At 43.0% G+C, this 24,694-nt stretch overlaps 1 protein-coding gene across 3 annotated transcripts in view; it reads right to left on the bottom strand.

Moving 5' to 3' along the window:
- The window catches only part of SRGAP1 (SLIT-ROBO Rho GTPase activating protein 1), a 330,458-nt gene that overhangs the window by 153,830 nt on the left and 151,934 nt on the right, over nt 1-24,694 (bottom strand). For all 3 annotated transcript variants that reach the window (XM_056130792.1, XM_056130791.1, XM_056130794.1), the window contains exons 2-3: nt 13,855-14,050; nt 8,934-9,096 (exon numbers count right to left, since the gene is read on the bottom strand). In XM_056130792.1, coding sequence (XP_055986767.1) covers nt 8,934-9,096; nt 13,855-14,050 — 359 coding nt within the window. The remainder of the gene's footprint in view (nt 1-8,933; nt 9,097-13,854; nt 14,051-24,694) is intronic.

Consider the following 24,694-nt stretch of genomic DNA (forward strand, 5'->3'; position numbering starts at 1 on the left):
GGTATCTTTTGCTTGTTTGGGGTCCCATCTAACAGTGCTTAGGGGTCCCGTTGTCATGGCGGTCACTCCTGAGTGTTGCAGGAGGGGGAGGGTCACACCAGGGGCTCCAGCATGCAAAGCTGTACTCCTGCCTTTACCTCAGACTGTTACCTTCTATTAATATATCAAAGCATCTGTTTGAATATTATTTTACACAGCCTAATTGAAAACACAGACTTCTCCCCCTTCATGAAAATGGTTTTGCTCTCATTCATATTGTACTATTTAAACAGAAGATGAACTGGCTTTGATCAGAATGAAAACTGATTACACATTTCCAAATCTCATCGGTAATCTGTCCTTCCTTGTAGATTAAGCCACACCTAATCTGTCGTGTAGTCAACAATACCCCTAGTGGGCTCATTCCATTTCAGTCAAGCTGCATCTGCTCACCGAGGCCACTGCTAGTGAAGTGGAGTAATTTTCAGTGGGTTGGGGCCAGTCTCTGCTGCTCTGCATCCCCACTTATTTATTTATTTATTATTTATGTAGGAGTACTGCTATTTATTCAGCCACTGATTAGCTGATTGAATTGGGCATGAACTCCACTGCATCCCCACTTATAACTGTGACAATTAATTGACGGATGTTGTTGCCTTACACAGAAATACTGTTCTTTAGGGTTTATATAAGACAGAAATAGGGCCACTAATCAGAGTGCTCTAATTCACAGAAGTTTCTGACCTATTGCAATGAGTAACATTTCCAAGTACAGCCAGAGACTCAGTAGCTATGAACTATCTGAACTTTATGGGCAAAGACATAATACTAAACAATCTGGCTCTGCAATTTTTATCTTTCAATATTTTTTTCCTCACCCTTGAAATATGGATTATAGCACGTGGTCTCTTGGAGAGCCCGGAAAGCTACCGGGAGTATTTCGCCTACACAGCAAAGCCTGGCAAGCTACCCGCGACGTATTCGACATGCCAAACACAGTAACAAGAAGTCTCACAATGAAGACATTTCTGGGCCCGCTAGAGCAAATTGATGAACAACGGGAGGACAGTGCTACAGTGCTACAGCATATGGTCACTGGGCAGTTGTGAATACGGATAAGCTCAGTGTGAACAATGCAGAGGACGGTATCTAGCACACACTTAAAATACAGTAAGAAGTAGTGAAGTGATGTCACTGGTGAAGAAACTAAGGAAACTGTAATTGTGCACATATTTATGCAAACCAGGGTAGGCAAAAAAAGACCTTACTAATCTGAAAACAATCCATGGGGAAATGACAAACTTCAAAATAATTTTAAAAACTCAGAGATAGGTAAAAGGTAAAGGCCCTCCCGTTGATCATCGATTTGCTCGAGCGGGCCCAGTAACGTCTCCATTGGAGACTTTGTTGTTACTGTGTCTGGCATATCGAATACTCTCGGTAGCTTGCCGGGCTCTCCGAGAGGGGCGGAGGAATCGAACTCGGGTTGGCCATGTTGGCCACTTGTAAGGCGAACGCCCTACGGCTGTGCTATCGCTCCAGAGATAACATAACATATTCAAATGCTGGTATTTTTTTTTTCTGTGCTCTCTCTAAACTATCTCATTAACTTTATTAAAGCTGGTAAATAAGATCATGTGAGGAGCCGGGGATGTGGCTCAGTAGCTGAGCACCTGCCTGGCAGGCATGAGAGGCCACGCGGCGGGTCCCTGGCACAATCCCACGTGATGAATGAGCTCATAACAGCAGTGGTGGCTTGTGGTCTCTGGTGTCACTACAAAGGCACAGTATCCAGTGGGCACCATAGCCATGGTGTGTGCACCCCTCCTAGTGTGTAAGATACTGCTTTACAACAACCTGGTGGGGGCACAAAGATAGGAATAAGGTGCTTTGGGGAAGTGGTTACAGCAAGCTGGCTGTGGCCCTGCCTGCAACGGTAACTGCTGACAGTAACTGCACTTCCTTGTGAAGCATATGCACCGCACATGTTCTAGCCAGAGTAGCAAACCAGATGCAGCACTCGTCTGTGTGAGTCATGGAAAAAAGGCAGCAACATCTCACCACTTACGAAGGCAGAGATGGAGAATGGACAAAAGGCACCTCACTGTCCCCTGTTCTTTGGGATGTAAAAAGGGTTGATGACATTTTTGGGTTGCATTCATCAGTAAGCTCGGGGCTTACTGCTGGCCCTATGCTCAGGGATAATGCCTGGAGGTGTTGGGATGACCATATGAGATGCCAGGGATTCAAACTGGGGTCGGCCTTGTACAAACAAGCACTTTAACAACTGTGCTATTTCTCTGGCCCGAGGGTTGATTTTGAATTCAGCCTCTATACAAGGAATCTTTAATTTCTAACCACTTCCTAAAATAGTAAGTAGAATACAAGAGGTTCAAAGGAAAGCCTGGCCCTGTCTAACCTCATGCTGCCCATGTCCAACAGAGTCTAGAATGGAGAGGCTCTTAAGGTTATGTGAATGAAGGAACCAGCGAAGTCTCAAAGACTCAACGTGAAATAGCTGTGAGGAATAGGACAACACAGGATGTTGACCAACACAGACATTCAACGGGTGGTTTTCTGATTTCTCACTCATTGAAAAGTGAAGAGAAAATATCAATTTAGCTAGAAGCAATAACCAATGTTGTGGGGGCATTACTCAGAGGCTGCTCACAAATATTGTTTGAAACTCCATAATAAACAATTACAAATCATTTATTACAAAGTGATGATCTGGTTGTATTCATCACAGCTGTGCCATATGTTCTTCTTAGAATGAGGACACATTAAACATAAAGTCTATAGTGCATTATGTAACTACTGCAGGTGTACAGAAAACATTTCATAATACAAATAAGAATAAAGATAACAACTGAAAGTTAGGATTTCAGTCTAGATACTGAGTTCAGTGGCTTCCCATGCATGATCAATGAATCCTCCACGTAATTATCTGCAATGGGTTAACATACCCACTCTATAGATACAGAATTTGAGGCTTATAAGATTTACAAATTCACCCCCACTACAAAGTCATTTACAATGAGTGTCAAGGCCAAGTTTCAACCCCCAAATATCTGACTCCAGAACGTGAAAGATTAATTACCAGGTTTTACTCTGCTTAATAGGCTTCCTTGATCATTTTAATGGGCTAAATTGGAAAAGAAAAATCAACATTCAAATAATTGTATATATAATTTTATTTGGGGGAATTTAGGTCAGACTCAGCAGTATCAGAGCTCACTCCTGGCTCTGTGCTCCTCCTGGCAGTGCTCAGGGGACCATACACAGTGTCAGGGATTGAACTGGAGTCAAATGCATGCACGCAGGGCAAGTACCTTAACCCTTGTGCTATCATTCTAGTTCCAGTGAGTGATTTTTTATTTTTTAAACAATCCTTTGAATTTTATTTGATGTTTATGTTTTGGGGCCTGACTGTGGTGTTCAGGGATTGAGCCTGGGTGAGCTCTGTGCAAGGCAAACACCGAATCTCTTCTTCTATCACTCAGGCCCCAAGTGCTGTTTGTTAAAGCTTCATGTTGGGGAGCTTAGGGATGCGGCTTAGTGGCCAGAACACCTGCCATGCAGCAGGAAGTCATAAATTTGGCCCCTGGCACTGCCCCATCAGTAACACCACCATTGGGACCCCTGGGGCGGCACGAGAGTGACCCCCAGCCCCGCAGCAACCTGAGTGTGTGAGCCCAGGCGGGCACGACTAACACCTGAGCCTCCCCCACACATGACAACAACATCAGTGGGGAGGGAAGGGGGAATTCACTTAAAGACAAAAGAAAAAAAAAGTTAATTTCTTGTTATTTTTAAGGCTTCACTTTTCCTCCCAATTGTGACCCTTCAGTCAAGCAGTAACTGACTCTGATAGAATTGACATTTAAATTTAAGGCTTTAAGTTCCCTAAAGTATGGAATGAGGTATTCCTCAAAAAGTCTTCTTGATCATTAGATCTGTCACTGTCACTGTCCCTCCCATTGTTCATCGATTTGCTCCAGCAGGCCCAGTAATGTCTCCATTGTGACACTTGTTACTGTGTTCTGGCATCTCAAATACGTCACGGGTAGCTTTCCAGGCTTTGCCGTGCGGGTGAGATGCTCTCGGTAGCTTGCCAGGCTCTCCGAGAGGAGTGGGGAATCGAACCTGGTTCAGCCAGGTTGCCCACGTGCAAGGCAAATGCCCTACCCGCTTGGATATAAAAATACACCAAGAATTACCTGCTCTAAACTGCCAATGTGGGGGGATATATGGAGCAAAAGGGTTCCCACAGCTGACTTCACTGAAAGGAAACAGCTGTGTGTGCCAGAGAGGCTTCCTCATGGAGCCAGGCCACACCCACAGGGATGTTTGGGTGTGGTTCATGTCCAGTGGTGCTTGGGACTGGGTGATGCTGGGGATCAAACCAGGGTCAGCTGCATGCAAGAGAGTGCTTTAGTCCCTATACTACAGGCCCTAGAAAGATATTTTTCAATGAGATCTCCAAATCCTCCCTGAGGAAGGATAAGTGTCAGGCCACTGAGGTCTCAGAGCAGTTCCATGGGTCACTGTAGACATGCGCTGATGATTCCTTTCTCTTTGAGTAGGAACAGGACTCTGGAACCATAGAACAGAAGAAGAGTAGGAGAGGAGGAAGACTTTGTAACGGGAAAAAGAAAAAGAGAAAAAGACTAGCTTGGGGCAGAAGAAAGGCAGGTTGGGCACCTGATTTGCATGTGGCCCCGGGTTCCATTCCCAGCACCCCATATGGTCCCTTGAGTTCCACCAGGAGTGATCCCTGAGCACAGAGCCAGGAGTAAGCTCTGTACATCACTGGGTGTGACGTCACAGTCAAACTCCCCTAAAAGACTGTTTCCTTTTTAGTATAAGAGACCAGACGTTCTCTGGATTTGACAGTTTCTGGTTGTCTTAATGGGTATCTCTAGCCACTCTGAGAGCTCAAGTCACTCTGTTGTTCTCTGCTCTCTCTTTTCCCTCCAATAATATACATGGAAAGGTGGGGCCATGTGGTTTGCCGGGTTTGCTTGCAGTAGGTAGAATCTGATACTTGTAATTATAATGACGGTTAAGTTTCCAGTGGCCAGCAATGGTTAGGATGATGGTTCGCCCACAAAATGCCAACGTGGAGCATAGAACTAGACTTAGGGCTGTGGGAATCATTCTGTGATGGACACAGATATGGAAACATGATGCTATATACCTAAAATAATCTAATGGTCTTCACCAGCTGTACTTCATAAATGTTAAGTGACCAGGAGTCTTCTACCCATAAATGATTTTCAGGGACTGTTTGAGTACTTTGAGTTCCAGAAAGATGGAGAAGAAAATGCCTGGGTAGGGGGACTGGAGCGATACCACAGTGGGTAGGGCGTTTGCCTTGCATGTGGCCAACCGGGGTTCGATTCCAAGCATCCCAGATGGTTCCACAAGCACTTCCAGGAGTAATTCCTGAGTGCATGAGCTAGGAGAAACCCCTGTGCATTGTTGGGTGTGACCCAAAAAGCAAAAAAAAAAGAAAAAAGAAAATATCGGGGGAGAGAGAGGAGAGAGAGAGAGAGAGAGAGAGAGAGAGAGAGAGAGAGAGAGAGAGAGAGAGAACGTTTTCTGTATATTCCCCAGACTCTCTCTTCAAGAGTCAGGAACTCATTCCCCAACTACTGGGAATATCCTTAGCTACTGGCAGTTGAAACTCACAGCTGATCCCCCCTCTTGGAAATACCCTGGAGAATTATCCTCCACCAAAGAAAGGGAAAGCCTTCACCCCAGGACTACTCAGCGCCTCCCCAAGGACAGTGCTAATCCAGTGACTGGGAACAGCTCCAAGGGCCAGACCTGCTCAGAGCCCGGAGGTTCTCTCTCTCTCCAGCCCTTTCCACCCCCAGAGAATAGAAAGCACCTCCCCAGATCACAGCACCAGGAAGTGGACCGACAGAGATTCAAATCCCAGCCCATCTGACTGCAGCTGAGGTTTCAGCAACTTGATCGGGGGCCCTTGACTTTGATTTACAAAACACAAATCCTTCTGCCACAGCAAAGCACTGTCCAGCTTCTTTCTATAGCAATGTCCTCTCCAGCCCCCCTCCCCCGCCACCCCCTCTCATCTCTCACTCCCACACCACCTGGCTCCAGTGACATCCACTGCTTCCCTTTCCACTACATGTGGCTGTGCTCTCCCAGCCAGAGACCCTGCCTCAGAGCTCTGTCCAGCACCCCCTCAGCTCTGCAGAATCACTCTGGACACTCGGGAGGGCTGCGCTCACCAGTCACTGGGCTGTGCTTTCCTTTCAGAAAAGCGGTAACTGTTCATTACCATAATGAATTCCTTGCAGGCAGAGACAGGTCTTTAAACTCTGCTTCCTTGGGCAGGCATTTTAAGAGCTGTTTTGGTGAGTGAATAAAGGAACTCGGTGGAGTTGCTGGTCCCAGAGCCCAGGCTGAGTGGTCGCCAGCACCTCGGGGAGTAGAGCACTGGGACAGCCGCCACCCGGCTACAGACCAGAGTCAGTCGGTCTCCTGCTGTCTGAGATGCTCCAAACAAGCACAACTGCAAACAAGCCCACTGCGCTAAAAGAGGTCGGGGTTCACTTCGTTTCATTTATTTATTTATTTATTTTAGTGAAGCAAGATAGTGTATTGTTTTTTAACTTTTTGGGTCACACCCAGAGATGCTCAGGTGTTACTCCTGGCTCTGCACTCAGGAATTACTCCTGGTGGTGTTTGGGGGACCATATGGGATGCTGGGAATTGAACTCGGGTCGGCCACGTTCAAGGCAAACACCCTACCAGCTGTGCTCTTGCTCCAGCCCCAAAGCAAGATCGTTTTTAATGAATGAAATTTTACCGAGGAAGATGTTGGAAGAGAGAAGGAGGGGAAGTAGGGGTTCAAAAGAGACCATGGGCCTCTCCAGGGTGGGCTAAAAAGCAAGCAAAGAGATGGGGACAAGCTAGAGAGATAGATGTTCTGGGGAGAACACAGTCTTGAAGAGAAAAAAACAGAGATTAGTGTTTAAAGGATCGAACTATAAAAAAATGACACGACTTTCATGGTTCAATCTAAATGACTTTTTAAAAAAAATCTCTCCCTTTAGAACAAAAGGGAGTGCCCTGACACAGAGGCAGGGTGGGCTGGGGGCTGGGGGGGTGGGAGGGATACCGGGATTGGTGGGGGTGGAGAATGGGATGGGTACTCGATCATTGCATAATTGAAACCCAAGCACAACAACTTGTAAGACTACAACTGTACCTCATGGTGTTTCACTAATTAAAAAAAAAATCTCTTCCTTTTCTGGTTCTGTTTTGTTTCGGGGTCACACCGAGTTGTGCTCAGGGCTTCTTCCCGGCTTTACATTTAGGGATTACTCCTTATGGTGTTCAGGGGACCATATGGGGTGCTGAGGATCAAACCCAGGTCTGCTATGTGCAAGATAAGTAACTTACCCATTGCACTATCTCGCTGGCCCCAAATCTCTACTTTTTATTTTTATTTATTTATTTTTGCTTTTTTGGGTCACACCCGGCAATGCACAGGGGTTACTCCTGGCTCTGCGCTCAGGAATCACCCCTGGTGGTGCTCAGGGGACCATATGGGATGCTGGGAATTGAACCCGGGTCGGCCGCGTGCAAGGCAAATGCCCTACCCGCTGTGCTATCGCTCCAGCCCCAAATCTCTACTTTTTATGATACACAGAACACTTCCTATTCTCTTTTTTATAGGGTCTTAGTTCAAAATTTTAAATCTTTCTTTAGTCTGAAGCATCTATTTTTCTTATTTAGCAGAGTAAAAAGACAGCATAAAAGTTGGCTAAATTCTTTCCTAGGTCAGAAATGCAGCCTAGTGTGGATATATCAAACATGACTAAGAAGGTTTCCAGCTGGCCTCCTTAACACTACATCTTTGTTTTAAGGGGCCCCTTTGAAACATAAATATACCATTAATCTACAAGGTGGATTCCCCCTTCCCTACTTTCTGAAACTAATCATTACTTACTGAATAGAGGTATAGACATCGGTAATAGCAACCAAAGCCCACTTGTGCAAAGCTTAAGGGAAGAGGGAAGCCCTGGCCCTACAGATGTGAAAACTGAAAGTTCATCTTTTCAGACAAGTAACTGTATTTGCTACACAGGAAATAGTCTGATTGTGTTATTGTTGCCAACAAAAATGTCGAAACAACAACAAAATTGCTGAGAGCTGGCTGAGACCAGTGACAGTGATAAGAGGCCTTAAAAGTTCTTTTTTTTTTTTTTTTAATGGATTTGGGAAGGAAGATGAGAAGGCATAGCAGAGCTGAGTTTTCCGAACTTGTGAAATTGTTCTCATTTCACTCACAGCCTCTGTGGTTGGTTTGTGGGGAGAAAGGAAAAAAGCTGTGATAACCATTTCCCGCGAGAGCTGCAGAGAGGGCTTCCTCGTACAAGTTTCTCATCATGTGGGTGCCCCAATGCAGAATGGGATGGTATTCCTCTCTGCTCTGATTTTTTCATGACTGTCAGCTGGCTATTCCTGAAACTACGGGCGAAATTTACAGGAACGTATGATTTCAGAAAATGGCTCCTGTTCAAGTCAAAGATTTGAGATTTACAACTCTGTAACATTTACGGGTTCAGATTTAGCTTTTTATATTCTGGTTCTTTAAAAATATTCATTCGCTTTGCTTAACCTAAAGTTTACTGAATGCAAGTACATTTTGGGGTGTACATGTGTATGTGTGTGAGGTTTGGGCCACATCTGGCTAAGTTTTCCCTTCATGTTTACGGATCACTCCTGGTAATGTTTGGAGGACTGCTTGTGGTGCTGGGGATCCAATCAGGGCTGACCACATTCGAGGAAAGCACATTACTTCCAGCATTGCCTCTCCAGCCCTACCATTTAACAAGTTTTGGACCCATCTCAGGCCTAGATCCAGCTGAAACTGCTAGAGGAAAGTATGGGAAGGCAGGATTTATGGAGTGTACCTTTTTAAACATCCTGGTGGAATCCTCACTTATCTGCATGAACCTCATAATCACATTGTTCAGGTAGATGTCACTCAGAGTGGCGTGGTCTTTGCTTTCTCTTCTCACTTGGTTCAGAAGCAAATACCAGCAATTCACTGGAGACAGTAAGTTCTGGTCTTTCCTAAAAAGAGAAGAAAGACAGAATTATCATCAGTTTCCAAGTGGCCCCAATCACCTGAGGGTTGTTACGGCTGCAAACCAGAAGCTCCAGGAGGAGGGTATTGTTGCTGGTTTTCCTTCTGTGGCACAGATACAGCTGGCAGAACAGCCTTCCAGCCAGGGATAGCATGGTGCCAGCAATTCCGTAGGCTGGAAGTAAAAACTTCGCTCCAAAACACCAGTCAACATCTACACACCTGACAAGGGCCATGGAGTCCTAACATATACAGTGCTCGGGCAGACCTGCAGCCTTAAACACTCCATTGAAAAAAAGCAGTTTATGTTTACATAAAAACTCTACTGACTACTGTCTCAGACTGTGGTCTGCCACTGCATACAAAGTCCGCTTTGAATGTTCAGTCTGTTGTTGGAAAATAAGACTTGGCTAGGTATGCTGCCCGCGGAACATAAATTTTCGAGTATTTATGAATCCCTTGATATAGAACCTCCAGCTCCCTAAGAAAGTATTCCCAGAAACCAGAACTTTATAGCATTGTCTCAAGGCTCCTGAATAGAACCAAGAAGTTTGGGGGTTTATGACTTATCATATGTCCTGATTGAAGCCAATAAACTATTTAGGATTTGTAACTCCTTGCTTTATTTTAAATAAGGCGGCTAAAAATTTATATAAATCATAAAAAACTTATAAAAATAAAATATAGAAAAATTCCAAACGAAAACAGTGGCCAACTGGGGTGTAACTGCTTACAACAAAAATCAAAATACAATGCTATATATTCTTGACTTTAAAATCTAAGCTGGGGCCGGAGTGATAGTGCAGCAAGTAAAGTACTTGCCTTGAATACTGATGACTGGAGTTTGATCCCTGCCATCCCATATAGTCCCTCTAGCACCGCCAGGAGTGACTCCTGAGTGAAGAGCCAGGAGTAACCCCTGAGCATTGCCAGGTGTGGTTTCTGCCACCCCCCAAAAAAAATTCAACAACAAAGAATCTAACAGTAAAATAGAAAGATGATATACTATGTACTCTAATGCCAGAATATCTGTGCTATTTTATAGGCAACATTATCCATTATCCTCCTATTATTCGTGAACAGTTAGGATTCTGAATATTAATTAAGTTAGGAAAGAAATCATTCAATGATTAGCAGGTCTTTCTGCTAATGAGTGCCACGGATACAGGACTTAACACTGCATATAGTTAAAACCCTCTCTAGAAGAAAGAGGAAACAGAAGACATGGAAGAGGAAGAAGTGGGAAGGCAGATAGAAAAAGAATCCCGAATCCAAGGTCTTCATACCTCTCTATTTTGTTTATTATTACAAAATAATAAAACCCTCCGCTCTGTTTGAAACACAGCCCTGCATTTCCCTCCCTCAAAGCTATTAGAGATGAAATGAGGAAGGAGGAGCCAAACAGTCCAGACCTCCAATTGGTCCGTCGTTTACATACGCATTCTGATTGGTGGGCCCACAAAGCCCCATTCACAAAGAACATACCATCCGAGTAGAGGTCTTAGATTTTTGCACTATGTACACAATCTGATTTGCCCATACCACAAGTCCTCATTTGCACAAGTCATACACAATCTGATTGGCTGCATCATAAATCCTCATTTATCTAGGTTATAACCAGATAAAACGAAGGCAAAGTGGTGTGTGTGTGTGTGTGTGTGTGTGTGTGTGTGTGTGTGTGTTTGCGCTGTTTTCAGCCACAGAGGTTGCTGTTGTTGAACTCCAGCTAAGCCCATTACTGCTCCTGCTACTGATTCCATCAAAGAGTCAGTCCCAAGAGATGTAGCTAGTGTGTGAATAAAGAGCTGTAACACTGCAGATCTGTGGTCGCCATGACATTCTTGCCACCTACAAGAACTCAGAGTTGGTCAGATCCACTGTAACACTGGGGGCAGCAATTCTACAGCAGATCACTTGTATTTCTTGTGGTGCTGGACTGTGTATCCATGCCATTGGGAGGTGTGTGTTCTACCACTGACCTACATCCTTAGCCTTAAAGAATGTGTCTGAGTGTGTGTGTGTGTGTGTGTGTGTGTGTGTGTGCGTGTGTGTGCATACACACATGTATTGTTGCTTTTCCATGCTCAGTGCCACACACTGAGCATTGCAGGGAAGGGGTGGGATGGGGGTCAGGGCACAGACTTCATAGTGTTCAGGGTCCACACAGAGACTGGAAAAAACTTAGGGCATCATACGCAAGGCCTGGGTTCTACCACTTGAGTCACATCCCTGGGCCCTTAATATGCAAAATTTTAATGCTTTCCATAATGCCTTAGATCTATAGTAAGTGCTATCTAAAGTTAGCTATTTATATCCAGTGGCTGTTCTAAAGACCTTACATACATTACCATTTAAGGCAGAGGATTTTTGTAATCCCTGGACCAGTGAGAGAATAAAGCTTACAGGTTGCAGTGATTTACTGAAGACAAATGCTAGTGTCAATCGCTGAGTCCAGGGAGGCTAGACTTGGTCTTTGCAGGATGCAGTACTACAAAGCCCAAGAGCTTTATTCAAGACAATGAGTAGCCCTAAGCAGACTCCAAAGTTTCAATTACTGGTAATATTATGGTGCTAAAGATCTAATCATCATTCAGTGGAAAGGAGAAGAAATTCAGTGCACTTGTGGTCAACTGTAAAATACCATGAACTGGGTCATATTTCTTCTTCTATGGTCATAAGACTGCAAGGCGGAAAAATTAAGACTCAATGTGGTTAAGCAACTTGAGAAAAGTCAAATCAGATCTGCCTTATTTTTTTTTAACGGAATTCTGTAATATTTCTTCATCTTAATTGGTCTTTCCATTGACCTACTCCATCCTATCTTAGTCTTCCTACTAAATAATAAGCAAACTACATCAAAGAAACCTTCAAGCTGCTTATTTTTGAAGAAAACTAGTGAACCAAATAAAAGGTGGCAGCTGATATACAAAGGGGCCAGACCAAGTACAGAGCCCGTCAGTGCTTAGCTCACAGTCAATTGTAAGTATGGAGCACAGAGGACATTCGAAAAATAGGTGCTGATGGAAAGAAAGGGCTACCTTCTTATTTACAACTGCTTCAAGGGACAGGCAGTGTAAACTGAACATATACTAATTCCAGTCGTCTCTTATGAACTCCTGTCTCTGAAGTACTCTTGATTTGAATTTAGTCTGGAAACAATCACCAAGATGTATTTCTATGCTGGGCTAACAGCAGAAGTTAAAGTCATCAAACACAAATTATTAATAAAACAATAATAAAACATTGCTTACCTAACTCGGAACATTCCTGTGTGAACTTTTTGCACTCATATTTCTGCAAAATTGCCCTCAAGTTGCCACCTGACTTTTTAAATGCAGGAAGTGACAAATAAGCCACAAAGCCCCCGGTGAAGGTGAACAATCTTTTCTGCACCATCTCCATGCGGAGTCCTGTCCTCCTGTGCTGAACACACACCTCGGAGGGAACTTTCTGTTTCACTCAATCTCTGAGGACCTTACGGCTCCTCAGTCTGCATCTGCCACGTCCCTACAAGGGACAAAGGGCCAGCTATAAGCAACTGATATAAGCCCTCAACCATCAGGGCTTGGCTTACTAGTCTCTTCCTCTAGGCCCTTCCCTCGACCTGCCCACTCCCCACATCCAGGGCAGCCTGCATTTCCACTCACCTCCACACCACATCCTACCTTGCTTTCAGTCTCAGCCACAATGACCACACACCAGGGGGTGCTGAACTTCAGCAACACTTAGCATTTATTTCCATATAAAATCGCAACAGAGTGCGAGGGAGCTAGCTCCACAGACTGGAGCTCAGACTCTGCCCGCTGGAAGCCTGGCTTCCATCCCCAGCCCCCACGGTTCCATGTGCAACACTAGGAATCAGCTCCCCAACACTAAGCTGGGAGCAGCCTCTGAGCAACACCAGGTGTGGTTCCAAACCATACCCCTTCCAAAACAAAAATTGCAACAGAAATACTGAGGTCTTCACTTGAAGAAGCAGCTATGTTAAAATTTTCCACTCAGAGCTGGAGAGATACGACAGCAGGTAAGGAACTCACCATGAAAATAGTCGACATGGATTAGACCCCCAGCACCCCAGATGATTCCCAGAGTTCTGTCAGGAGTGATGCCTGAGTGCAGAGCCAGGCGCAAGCTCTGAACAGAACCAGGTGTGGCCCAAAAGCCAAATAAAAAAACTTTTTTTTAAGGTATCTACCTCTGTTAGACCTCTGCCTAATTTTCTATAAGCAAAAATTTTATAAACACATACTGTAGCACTGTCCTCCCACTGTTCATCGATTTGCTCGAGCGGACCCAGTAACGTCTCCATTGTGAGAATCATTGTTACTGTTTTTGGCATATCGAATACCTCACGGGGAGCTTGCCAGGCTTTGCCGTGCGGGCGAGATACTCTCGGTAGCTTGCCGGGCTCTCCGAGAGGGGTGGAGGAATCACGGAGGAATCGAACCTGGCTTGGCCAGCCGGTCACATGCAAGGCAAATGCCCTACCACTGTGCTATCGCTCCAGCCCTCATACTTTATTTAATTTTAATATAAAGGGGAAATATCAAGAGAATATTAGCCTGAAGTATGGTAAAATGCTGCTCACAAATTATAAATACATTTATTTTATACTTTATCTAGGGCCAATCAACAGTTTGTCAGATAAAAAGAATAAAATGACAATTCTAAGCCAACTGGAGTAAAACAATGAGGGATAGCTATATCACTTAGCACTTGGTGGATTTGAGTAAACTTTGTCTTACTTGTATTGTTGATGATCCTTCGTGCTTCTTGTTTTTGCCATGAACCTTTCAGCTAACTTCTCTAGGTTTCGAGAGTATTCTGTCTCAATCTCAGCTTTTTTCCGGAAGAAATCTTGCAGGTCTTGGAGAAGCTGAACTCGCATCTCGGTTTGCTGCTCCAGGCATTTTTGTTGTTCTACTAGCTGAGCTCGAATTTCTAAAGAGAGAAGAGAATTTATTTAATGATTTTATGAAATTACTGAGATGTATGTGCAAGATAAAAATAATGAATCCTATCATATATTTAGTTCTGAACTGGACCTTATCAGATGGACATATTCAGGTTGGTCCTTTTGTAATTCATCTGCTGACCCTTTATAAAAAAAATAAAAGAAGCCTCAGGAAAGAATGTAATGAATAAGAATAGAAACATGAGTTGGATTTGCAATGCCACAAACATGCACAGAGTCACAAGGGGAAAAAATTTAAAGTCTTCCAGATAACAATTTATAACATGTGACATCTTTGGGTAGTTGGAATACATTGTAATTTTTTCAACTTTATTTTACCTCAACTATCCCTTTCGAATTTGAATGGTGAAGAAATGAACATCATTTCTTCCAGACATCTGAACCACCACACTTTTGCCAGTTGGCACAGAAAGTCTGACATCTGGGAATTTTTATTTAGTGCATAAATTTCTAGTTCGTAAAACACATAGCTTCAGGGTTTATAGGATACTGTGCTCAAAGATAATTTTTTTCTATATCTAAAAGAAACCATTCACAATGAGGCAGCCCTGGGATCCCACTCATTATTCTCTTTACAACATCCAGGGCTTTTCTGACACACCCTTCGGGCTAGCAGCCCTGACCAGAGAGCTCCCTGAAACAACTCCTTTGACAATTTCAGCACTTGAGGTTAGTCATTTGTACTGTCTCAGCCAACACACAAAAGCAAAACTGTATCACACAAAACTATCAGTAGATCACTGTAACAATGAAACCTGTGTTTTGGAAAATGAGATACAGTAACTAATAACTACTGGTTTGTTTTTGTTCTCCGACCCAGGGATAACATCCAAAGACAAGAATTATTCATGCTGGAAAACATCTTTTCCCTGTGTCCATGTGCAGTCCCTAAAAGTGATACTGGACCTATTTCAGTAGGGTTAGTAAAGATTAACGTCCAAATAATAACACCCCCTCTGTTTCTTCTGATTCTTCTTCAATAAAGAGTTACTTTGACCATGTTTAATTGGGTTCATTAAATAGCAGGATGGTTAACTTCTGAGTGAGCATTCAGAACATTTGCTCAACTTAAAAACAGAACAATGGAATAGTGACCATCCTACAACTTGTCAGAGGAGGTACTTACTAGTAATGTCCCTATCTACAAAGATAAAACTAAGGTCCTTAAAGGGTTATTTTATCTAATGACTTGAGTTCGAAAATGGGCACCATCAAGATCTACAATCCAGATCTGCTGGAGTAATCAAACACGCCCTGCCTGTCTTCTACCTAACCAACATGTTTCGGGCACTGGCAATGAGTGTGTGAGGCCCCTGCCCTGGAGAAGAAGGCACCAGCACTACTGAGGTAAGGTCTCTGCTCAGGATAGGATCATATTCCAAGCATCACGGTTTGGTGGTGCCCAGGAGCAAGACAGGGAAGCATTTCTCACATTCTCTTGGCTTCTCTGTCTCTACAATGGGGAGACTATTATTCATCTCACAGAACTGTGGGGAATACCAGGGTAAACACATTATTATAGCCTTTGGCTACCATGAACAGCATCTGGTTTTGAGTCAATCAAAGTGAGTGTTTTTCAATACAGCATTATAATCAGCATGGCTGCCAAAGTCTTTTCCCCACCAATACAGAACTATTTTTGTTTCGAAAGGAGGGGGGAAATACTCTAGGGTGGGGTATTTCCCATTCAGGAATCCCTTAAGTCTTTTAAGATGAAGCAATCTTAGAACATCTTGCTGTTCTAAGAGAAAATAAATCAATCACCCCAAACTATCAACTCATTTTTCCCTTGTTTTATTTAAGGTTGCCCAATGCCAAAAACAAGAAAGAGAGAAAGAAAGAAAGAAAGAAAGAAAGAAAGAAAGAAAGAAAGGTGTTCTGTGAGTACAAATCTCATCAGAAGCACATAAAAAAATATATGGAATTCATTCCCAGTCTTGTTCTTGGAGTCTCTTGCTTGCTTCCTCAGGGTTTAAAATCGAGAATCAAAGAGACTTGAGAAGGGATACTGTTGTTTTTTTTCTGTTTAATTTTTGAGGAGGGGGCAGTGCCGGGGACACTGACAATTCCAGGCATCAAATTCAGGCTCCCACATGCTGAGCACTTGTGTTATCTCCCAATACACTGTATCTGCACAGGGAAAACCTCATCCCCACTTTGCAGGGGGTAACTGTTTATATAATCTGTCATTTTCCAAGCAAAAGAGGATACTGCTAATATTTTTAATACTGGAAACATGGAGGTAAAGAGCCTACAGGATTGTGAGAAAAACTACATGCTCCAAAATCTAGCAAAGGAGAACCCAGTCAATTACCTCTTGGATTAAACAAAAGTCTGACTGGGGGCTAGAGAGATACTACAGTGGATGACATGCTTGCCTTGCATGCAGCCCACCCAGGTTCAATCCCGGGCATTCCATATGGACCCCTGAGACAAGAGTAAATTCTGAGTGCAGAGCCAGGAGTAACCCTGAGCTTCACTGGGTGTGAACTTCCCCAAAAGACAAAAGTCTGACAGATGATGAAAAGATAGTAACAACAACGAAAAGGATCATGAGAGAGAGAAAAAAAAAACCTGATATATAACTACTACCATAAAAGATTATCTTGGGGCTGGAGCAATAGCACAGCAGGTAGGGCATTTGCCTTGCACGCGGCCGACCCGGGTTTGATTCCCAGCATCCCATATGGTCCCCCAAGCACCGCCAGGAGTGATTCCTGAGTGCAGAGCCAGGAGTAACCCCTGAGCATCGGCTGGGTGTGACCCCCCCCCCCAAAAAAAGATTATCTTGAGGCCCAGAGAGATTGTCCAGAGTTTAAGCAGTTGTCTGGCATTTTGTGGTTTACCCCAGTTCAATCCCCAACACCACATATGATCCCTCGAGTATCCCAGAAGTGAAACCTAATCATAACTAGGAGTCACAACCAGGAGTAAACTCTGAGCACAGCTGGGTGTGGGAGCAAAACAAGAAACAAAATTCATGTTTCTTGTTAGACTGGCCTGGGGATGAGGGTCAGGGTAGCAGCCTGCCTTGCACGGATGGTCTGCAGATTCAATTCACAACACCAGTACCACCACCAAAACCAAACACACACACACACACACACACACACACACACACACACACACACACACACCCTGTGGTATTAAAACTTTTGAATTCTTTGTATTGCATCAGAGTCATAAGACAGCACAACATAGAAAGTCACCTCCCTGAACTTAGAGCATGACATTATTCATATGACTAGGTTAGCTATGTGCTAACATTCATGGTACAGGAGAATGTAAAATGTTTTCAAATAATTGAGTAAATGCTCGAAAGAAGTCTTCACATAAATCTGGACCACATTTTTCCCACTGCTCAGAACAGATCAGAGAAGACCAGGGTGAATGGGGGCCCACACTGTATGAATCTGGCAACATAGCTACCTGTGGACTCAGTAATATAGTGCTATCATCCCAGCCACCATAGAAGCATTACTGCAGGAACAGTGAAAGTGAGTTACTGAAGAATGATTTCAAAAGTGCAGAGGAATAGGGCAGAGATTTACAGTTTTGGCCTTGAAGCATACGCATGGCTAAGGGTTCAAATCCCCAGTGTCCCAAATGTGCCCAGTGTGACCTAGGCGGCTCTCCACCCTGCAACTTCTGATGCCACTCTGAGTTCTGTCCACACCACAGTCAAGTGTGCATGGTGTTAGAGTAAGGAGTGCAGCCTCCAGTGTGCACTGCAACTAAAAAGCACGTAAAGCGGCAGAATCAGGTCATGTGAACTGATGAGGACGTAGGTGCTCACGTGAACGCCACGACCATAACTTGGGAGGCCCAACTAGGTGCAAGCCGTCCGTGCTGGCCTCAATGACCTTCACCACAAATGTACAAGCATTGCAATCTGATGTGTGATCCCGGCAAACACCCCTGCTAGGAAAACAAATGCTGTGTAGGCACCATGGCTAGATGTGAGGCAACCCCTAGTCATCGAAACATCAATAATGTAGAGAAGGTAGAAAGGGGAGGGGAAAAACAGTATTTTTTTTTTTGAAGAGACAGATGAAAAGCCACAGGGGCAAGGTCAGAGGCTTAAGGGACGACGGTGGTGTTAAGGAATGACAGAACCAAATATCCAAACCACAGTGTCAACAACACAGAAATCAAGAGACCCAAACTTTAACAAATGGATTCAGAATGGCGCCTGTCGAGAGGGTGGGCTGGAGGGATGGGGGAGATATGGGAGGGAACCTGGGAACACTGGGGGAGGGAAGCTGAACTGGTGGTGGGATTTGTGCTGCAGTATTTATTGTATGTCTGAAACTCAACTGTGTAAATCACTGTGCTCTAATTTTAAAAAAAAAGGAAAAAATTTTATAGAACGATTTTGAGTCTTAGTTTAGTTGATTAAGCCATTATTTTGTGTTAAGCAAAGAGTTAACTTTTTTAAATAGAACTCCTTATATTAGTGAAGACAAACCTGACACTAAAAATACAAATTCACTGTGATTCTTTAACAAAGGAAGACAGGAAGCTATGGAAAGAAGAACTGACCTACAGAATTGAAGACGTATGTTTACGGAAAACTAGTTTACAAGACAAATAGCTGTACCCACCAAGAAAGAGAAAAGGCAACTATATAGAATAGGAGAGAATATTTGAAAATCACCTTTTGTTTTTGTTTTTGGGCCACATCTGGCAGGGCTCTGCCTTACTCCTGGCTCTGCACTTAGGGGTCACTCCTGCCAGGACTCAGAGACCGTACATAGTGCCTGACACTGAAACTAGGTTGGCTGCATGCAAGCTGCCTTACCCACTGTATCATCACTCTGACCCGCATCTATGTTCCAAAACTTTTCCCTGGGTCAGGCTGACGGCCCAAAGGGTTGGAACTCATGCTCTGCATGCAGAAGCCCTGGATCCAGTCCCCAGCACCATATGGTTCTCTGTGGAATGGTCTGGAGCAGAGTCAGGAATAACCCAAGTACTGTGGATGTGATCTCACCACAATAAAAATAAAATAATTTTTGTTATTTTTTTTAAGTGTTGTACTCGTGCTAGTTGAGGGTCTCTAGGGCAGGTGTTCAGGGGACCATGTCGAGCTGGAGAGCAGGCCGAGAGCTTCACCATACACTGCCTGTACAACATCCTTTGAGTTATTTCTCAGTCCCTCTTATTTCCTCAAATAAAATTTCATTATAAATTTCTATGCTACCAAAAGTATCCTGCCCGCACGGCAGAGTCTGGCAAACTTTCCACATTGTACTCAATATGCCAAATACCAGTAACAATGATGGGTCTCATTCTCCTAATCCTGAAAGAGCACTGAAATGGCTCTTTTAAAATCTCAGGGCTAGGAAGAAGGAGACATTACTGGTGCCTGCTCGAGGAAATCGACGAACAACAGGATGATCGTGATCGTGATGTTTCTTTCATTGAAAAATAAACACGCATTAAGCTCAGCACTGGAAGTCACTTCTATTCTTTGACATACATTTGTCTCCATTATTCCATCTAATCCATCTTCTTTCCCACTTCCTTTCAGGTACCAATTAATTGGTCTTACGGTGTGAAAGTCTGATTCTTTTTTATTGTAGTTCATTGTTTTCTTTATATAACACATTGGAATCACATGTTGATGGTCTTGCTCTGTCTGGCTGCTTGCACCAAGCAGAACGTTCTCTAGATCCATTCATGCTTGTTGTAAATAGTAAGGTTTTGATTTTTTCTTTTAATTAGCTGAATAGTATTTCATTTTGTCTGTACGGACAATTAGATTCTTCCTATTCCTTGGCTACTGTGAATAATAATGAAATAAAAATAGGCATCTGGAAATCTCTTTGAATTTGTGTTTTGGGTATTTGATCCAGAAGTATCTGTATCAGTGGAATTTCTATTTTTAATCTTTGAGACCTCTCCATATTGTTTTCCATAATAGTTGTACTGATACACATTTGCGCCAGCATATATATAGCTCCTTTCTTTCCACATCCTCTTCAACGTACTGTTTCTCATCTTCTCCATAATAACCGTTCTTATAGGTACCAGGTGACAGATAGTTCAGAGTCCTGCTTCGGTTTTTGCCAGGAATAAGAAATGATGAGCATCTCTTCATGTACCCATGGGTCATTTGTGTGTCTTGGTGGGAAAGTGGTGGTTTTAGGGCTACACCTAGTTGTGCTCAGGGGTAACTCTCAATTCTATGCTCGGGGACTATGGGGTTCCAGGGATTGATCTTGGGCCTCTTAAATGTAATGCTTACAATGAGACTATTGAGTTTCCTCTCTGGTCTTTATATGTATTTTTTTTTTTTGAAGACATGCCTATTCAGATCCTCAGATCACTTTTAAACTGTTGTGTTTTAGTTTTGTTTGATTTGGGTGGTAGGTGGATATTAGTTCCATGAGTTGCTTATCTATTTTGAATATTAACCTCTTGCCAGACATATGATGCAAAAATATCACTTAATATTTAGTAAGATATCTTATTTTAATTGTCTATTTTTCTGAACAGCAAATTTTTTATTTTCATGTCATTCCATTTCTTTTTGGTTTTCCCCTGCCTCTGGAGCTGAGTCCGCAATAAAATATAGTTTTGGCTTCACATAAAATCATGTTTTATAAGGCACTTGCAACAAGGATATAAAAAATACAACTATAATAAATACACATGCAACCCATTTCTTTTTAAAATGGGAAAAGAATCTCAAGATAAAAAGAAGGGGTGGAAGTGATAGTACAGTGGGTAGGGTTTTTGCTGTGCAAGCAGCCAATTGGAGTTTGATCCCTGACATCCCATATGGTCCCCTCAGCACCACCAGGAGTAATTCCTGAGTGCAGAGCCAGGAGTAACCCCTGGATATCGTCGGGTGTGACCCAAAAAGCTAAAAAAGTTTTTTTAAAAAAGAAAGAAAACAAATAAAAAGAATTGCAATGATACACAAATGACAAACTGCACATGACAAGTAATAAACAATTTAATCATCATAAGATGCAAATCAAAAGAACTACTTAACACGAAGATGTCTATAATAGGAAAGACAGATAATTACAAGACTTAATAAGGGTGTGGAGAAACTTGAACAGCACTCAGAGGAATAATGCTACTGTCACTTTGGAAAATAATCTGGAAGTTCCTCAAAGGGCTAACTAAAGAGTTAAAAGAGACTCTACAAATATACTCCTGGGTATATATGTACCAACTAATGATCAAATACAACACAGCACAGTCATGCAATAGGGTATTATTCAGCCATAAAAAGGAATAAAGTAATGTCTCATGCTACAATATGGATGGGCTTGAAAACACAAGATTAGTGGATGAAGCCAGTCGTAGAAGATTCTTAGATTCCTTGTGGAATACACAGAATAGAGTAATCCACAGAGACACTAAGGAGACTAACTGCTAACTAGAAGTGAAGGGGTTGAGAGAAAGAGTTAACTGTTAAGGGGTACAAGGTTTCTTCCCCGGGTAATAAAAATGTTCCAAAAATAATTATGGCAATAGTTAACAAACTATGATAAAACAAAACAAAGCAAAACAAAACAAAACAAAACAAAACAAAAAAACCCTCACTAACACAAACACTTAAAATCAGGTGAATTGCACAGCATGTCATGTGGATTTTATCTCAATATTGCTGTTAAACAAAAAGATCACCATATTCAAGTTCCACTAAATTTTGGTCTTGAGGCATTTTTGAGAATATTAGAAACGACAACAACAAAAACAAAATAGCTCCTCATAGCCATGCCTAAAGTTTGCTAGTACCTGACCAAATCAAACAGGATATGAGCAGTACTTCTAAATGATCCTTTCATGAAATGACTCTTACTTTAATATCTCCATTTCATCCTGAACTTCTCTTTACTCACAGGCCAGCATAATTGTAATAATAACTGTAAATTTATTTATTGACTAGCATCCTTTTTATATTAATTGCTAAAATTTCTATTGGTTTAGAAAATATTGATCTATTTAGGAAAGAGGAGAAATCTAGTGCCAAGACTTCCATACAATCACGGACAGAGTACAATCTCTTTTAGGTAGAAAATCATCACCTCCAAGAAGGCTCGAAGCAGTCATTATTCAAATCTAGAGCAGTATCTACCAAATATGTCTAAGAGCTGTTTTCATGGGCTGGAACATATTGCTTTTAGAAATAATTATTATTTCATTTCTGTTCTACCAGGGCATCACCACAGAGTTAACCTCAATAACTCAATAAACAATACACCCCAAAGAAGCAGTTGATTTCAAACTACTCTATTCATTTACATTAAAGAGATTGACTTAGTTCCTCTATGCTATAAAACTTGCTAATACTTACCAAATAAAATGCAATTGTCCAGGAAAAGAGGAAATAAGAGGCTACTTTTGCTTTGATAAAGGGAAGTTCTGATTCTTAAAATAAATATGTGAGACCACAGAGTGATGAATATTTCATGGAGAGACTGAATTCAGACAGAGCTGTTTCTCTAATATGTTACTGAATGACCAGGGTTTAGACATGAAATCACTGAATTTAAGCGATCTTCATGATAACTGAGCAAAAAAAGAAAGAAAGAAAAACCATAATTACCTTTCTAAAGTATCAAAAACCATCTCAATGATCTCAATCTCACTCAGGCGATCTCAATCTCACTTTTGATATATATATATATATATATATATATATATACATATATATATATACTGTATATTTTCTGTTTGTGTAAGTATCTTTAACCAAAAAAGCAGAAGAAATTTTCCCAAATGACCTATAAGAGCTCCTAAAATGTAGTTAGGCAAAGACCCCAAGGACACTCTATCTTGTCCAACATTTATGCTTCTCTTACATTTGTCTTAGCACTAAAGACCCATAGAATCAGTCACGACGAGGCCTGTGATAGGGGCAAGTCTTTAAACCTCTCCAGGTTTTGTCCTGTAAAATGAACAGTTCACCCCACAAGTGTGGGTATTAAATGAGATAATACAAATGAAAAGCACACCACAATCTGCAAACCACTAAGAAGCAGATGGAGATGTTGTTCATACTAGTACCAGCAGGTTTTCATTAGAAAAATATTTATTGAGTATTTCTCTGCGCCAGACCCCTTACAAGTGGGTATAAATAACAGACTGAGAGTCACGAGCGCCATTCACAGAGAGGAGACAGGCAAAGCAAACACACAGCTAGAGAGAATGACCTGCAGGGTCTCCACGAGTGTCATGAGCGGTGGGAGGTGAGGGGGAGAGAATCTGCAGTGGGGCAGAGAGGTCAGCACTGATGAAGGAGATCTGGGGTTAACGTAAGGGCAGTCTGTGGGTGGACACAGGAGAAGGGTATCCCAGGGTGGGGACCAGGGCATGTCAGAGGTAAGAGAGAATAAGAACAAGAACAACGACCTCAAAGTGCTCTTTTTTGTTTGTTCTAGGGCCATACCTGGCTGTACTCTGGGATCACTTCTGGGGGAGTTGGGGGGGGTCATCTGCCAAGTCGAGGATCGAACTGTGGTTGACCATGTACAAGACGAGTGCCTGACCCTGTTCTATCTCTCTGGCCCTCTCAAGAATCAAACCTTAGGGGCTGGAGTCATAGCACAGCAGGTAGGGCGTTTACCTTGCACGCGGCCAACCCGGGTTCGAATCCCAGCATCCCATATGTGTCCCCTGAGCATCGCCAGGAGTAATCCCTGAGTGCAGAGCCAGGGGTAACTCCTGTGCATCACTAGGTATGACCCAAAAAAGCAAAAGAAAAAAAAAAAGAATCAAACCTTAGACCTCCCCCCACCAAGGCAGGGCTGAGTAAGCCTTAGGCCAGTTTCCCAAGCTGGCTTGGTGATACGGGCAAGTCTTTAAACCGAGTGCAACTGAGGGCAGAGGGGAGGCTATGAAAAACAATGATAACAAGCACCATCTGAGGTAATCATTAAAAAAATGTGCCCAAAGTGTAAGCATGTGACCCAAACTAGGGTTAAAATTTTTTTTTTATAATTTAAAAGGGGCGCAGGCACCCCCTGCAAAAAATGTGTCCAACGTGTAACCACTGGCGAGCCAGTGTGTGAGTGCCCCAGTAATCCATGGCGGGCATTGTCTGCATACCACACTATGCCCTCACTGAGAATCGCAAACATGTATGTGAGGACTGCTGACCCCCGTGAGCACCATGGAGAGAGCTTACGCTCCATCACTGAAAGCTCCATCACTTAGCGTGCACCCCGTCACGCACCACAACGGGCCGGACAGTGCAGCCGCCACCCCTCAACCACAGCAGCAGCGAGCGTGACAGAGGGCAGAGGGGAGGCAACGAAAATCAAATCTTCAGCCAGGCCCCTACTTGGAGCGTTTGGATTTTACCACTCTGGTAGAAGCCGGGGTGGAGGGTGTGAACTAGATGCCCCAGGTGAATCTGCAAGTACAGAAAATATCAGTGTGGGGGAGCTGAACAATTTTGAATATGGAAGATAGAGAAGCCAATCTGCATTCCAGAAAAGTACACAACTAAATAAAATGGTGCATATCCTATACCCTTTGAAATAAAGGCTGCCTCTTTAAGCCTTATGATTCCCCACTGGAATTACGAGTTACCAGGCGAGCAAACCAACAACAATAAACCTCACAAGAATGAATGGCATCCAGGC

This window comes from Sorex fumeus, unplaced genomic scaffold, assembly GCF_029834395.1.
Source record: "Sorex fumeus unplaced genomic scaffold, SorFum_2.1 ptg000081l, whole genome shotgun sequence".
NCBI classification, from domain to species: domain Eukaryota; kingdom Metazoa; phylum Chordata; class Mammalia; order Eulipotyphla; family Soricidae; genus Sorex; species Sorex fumeus.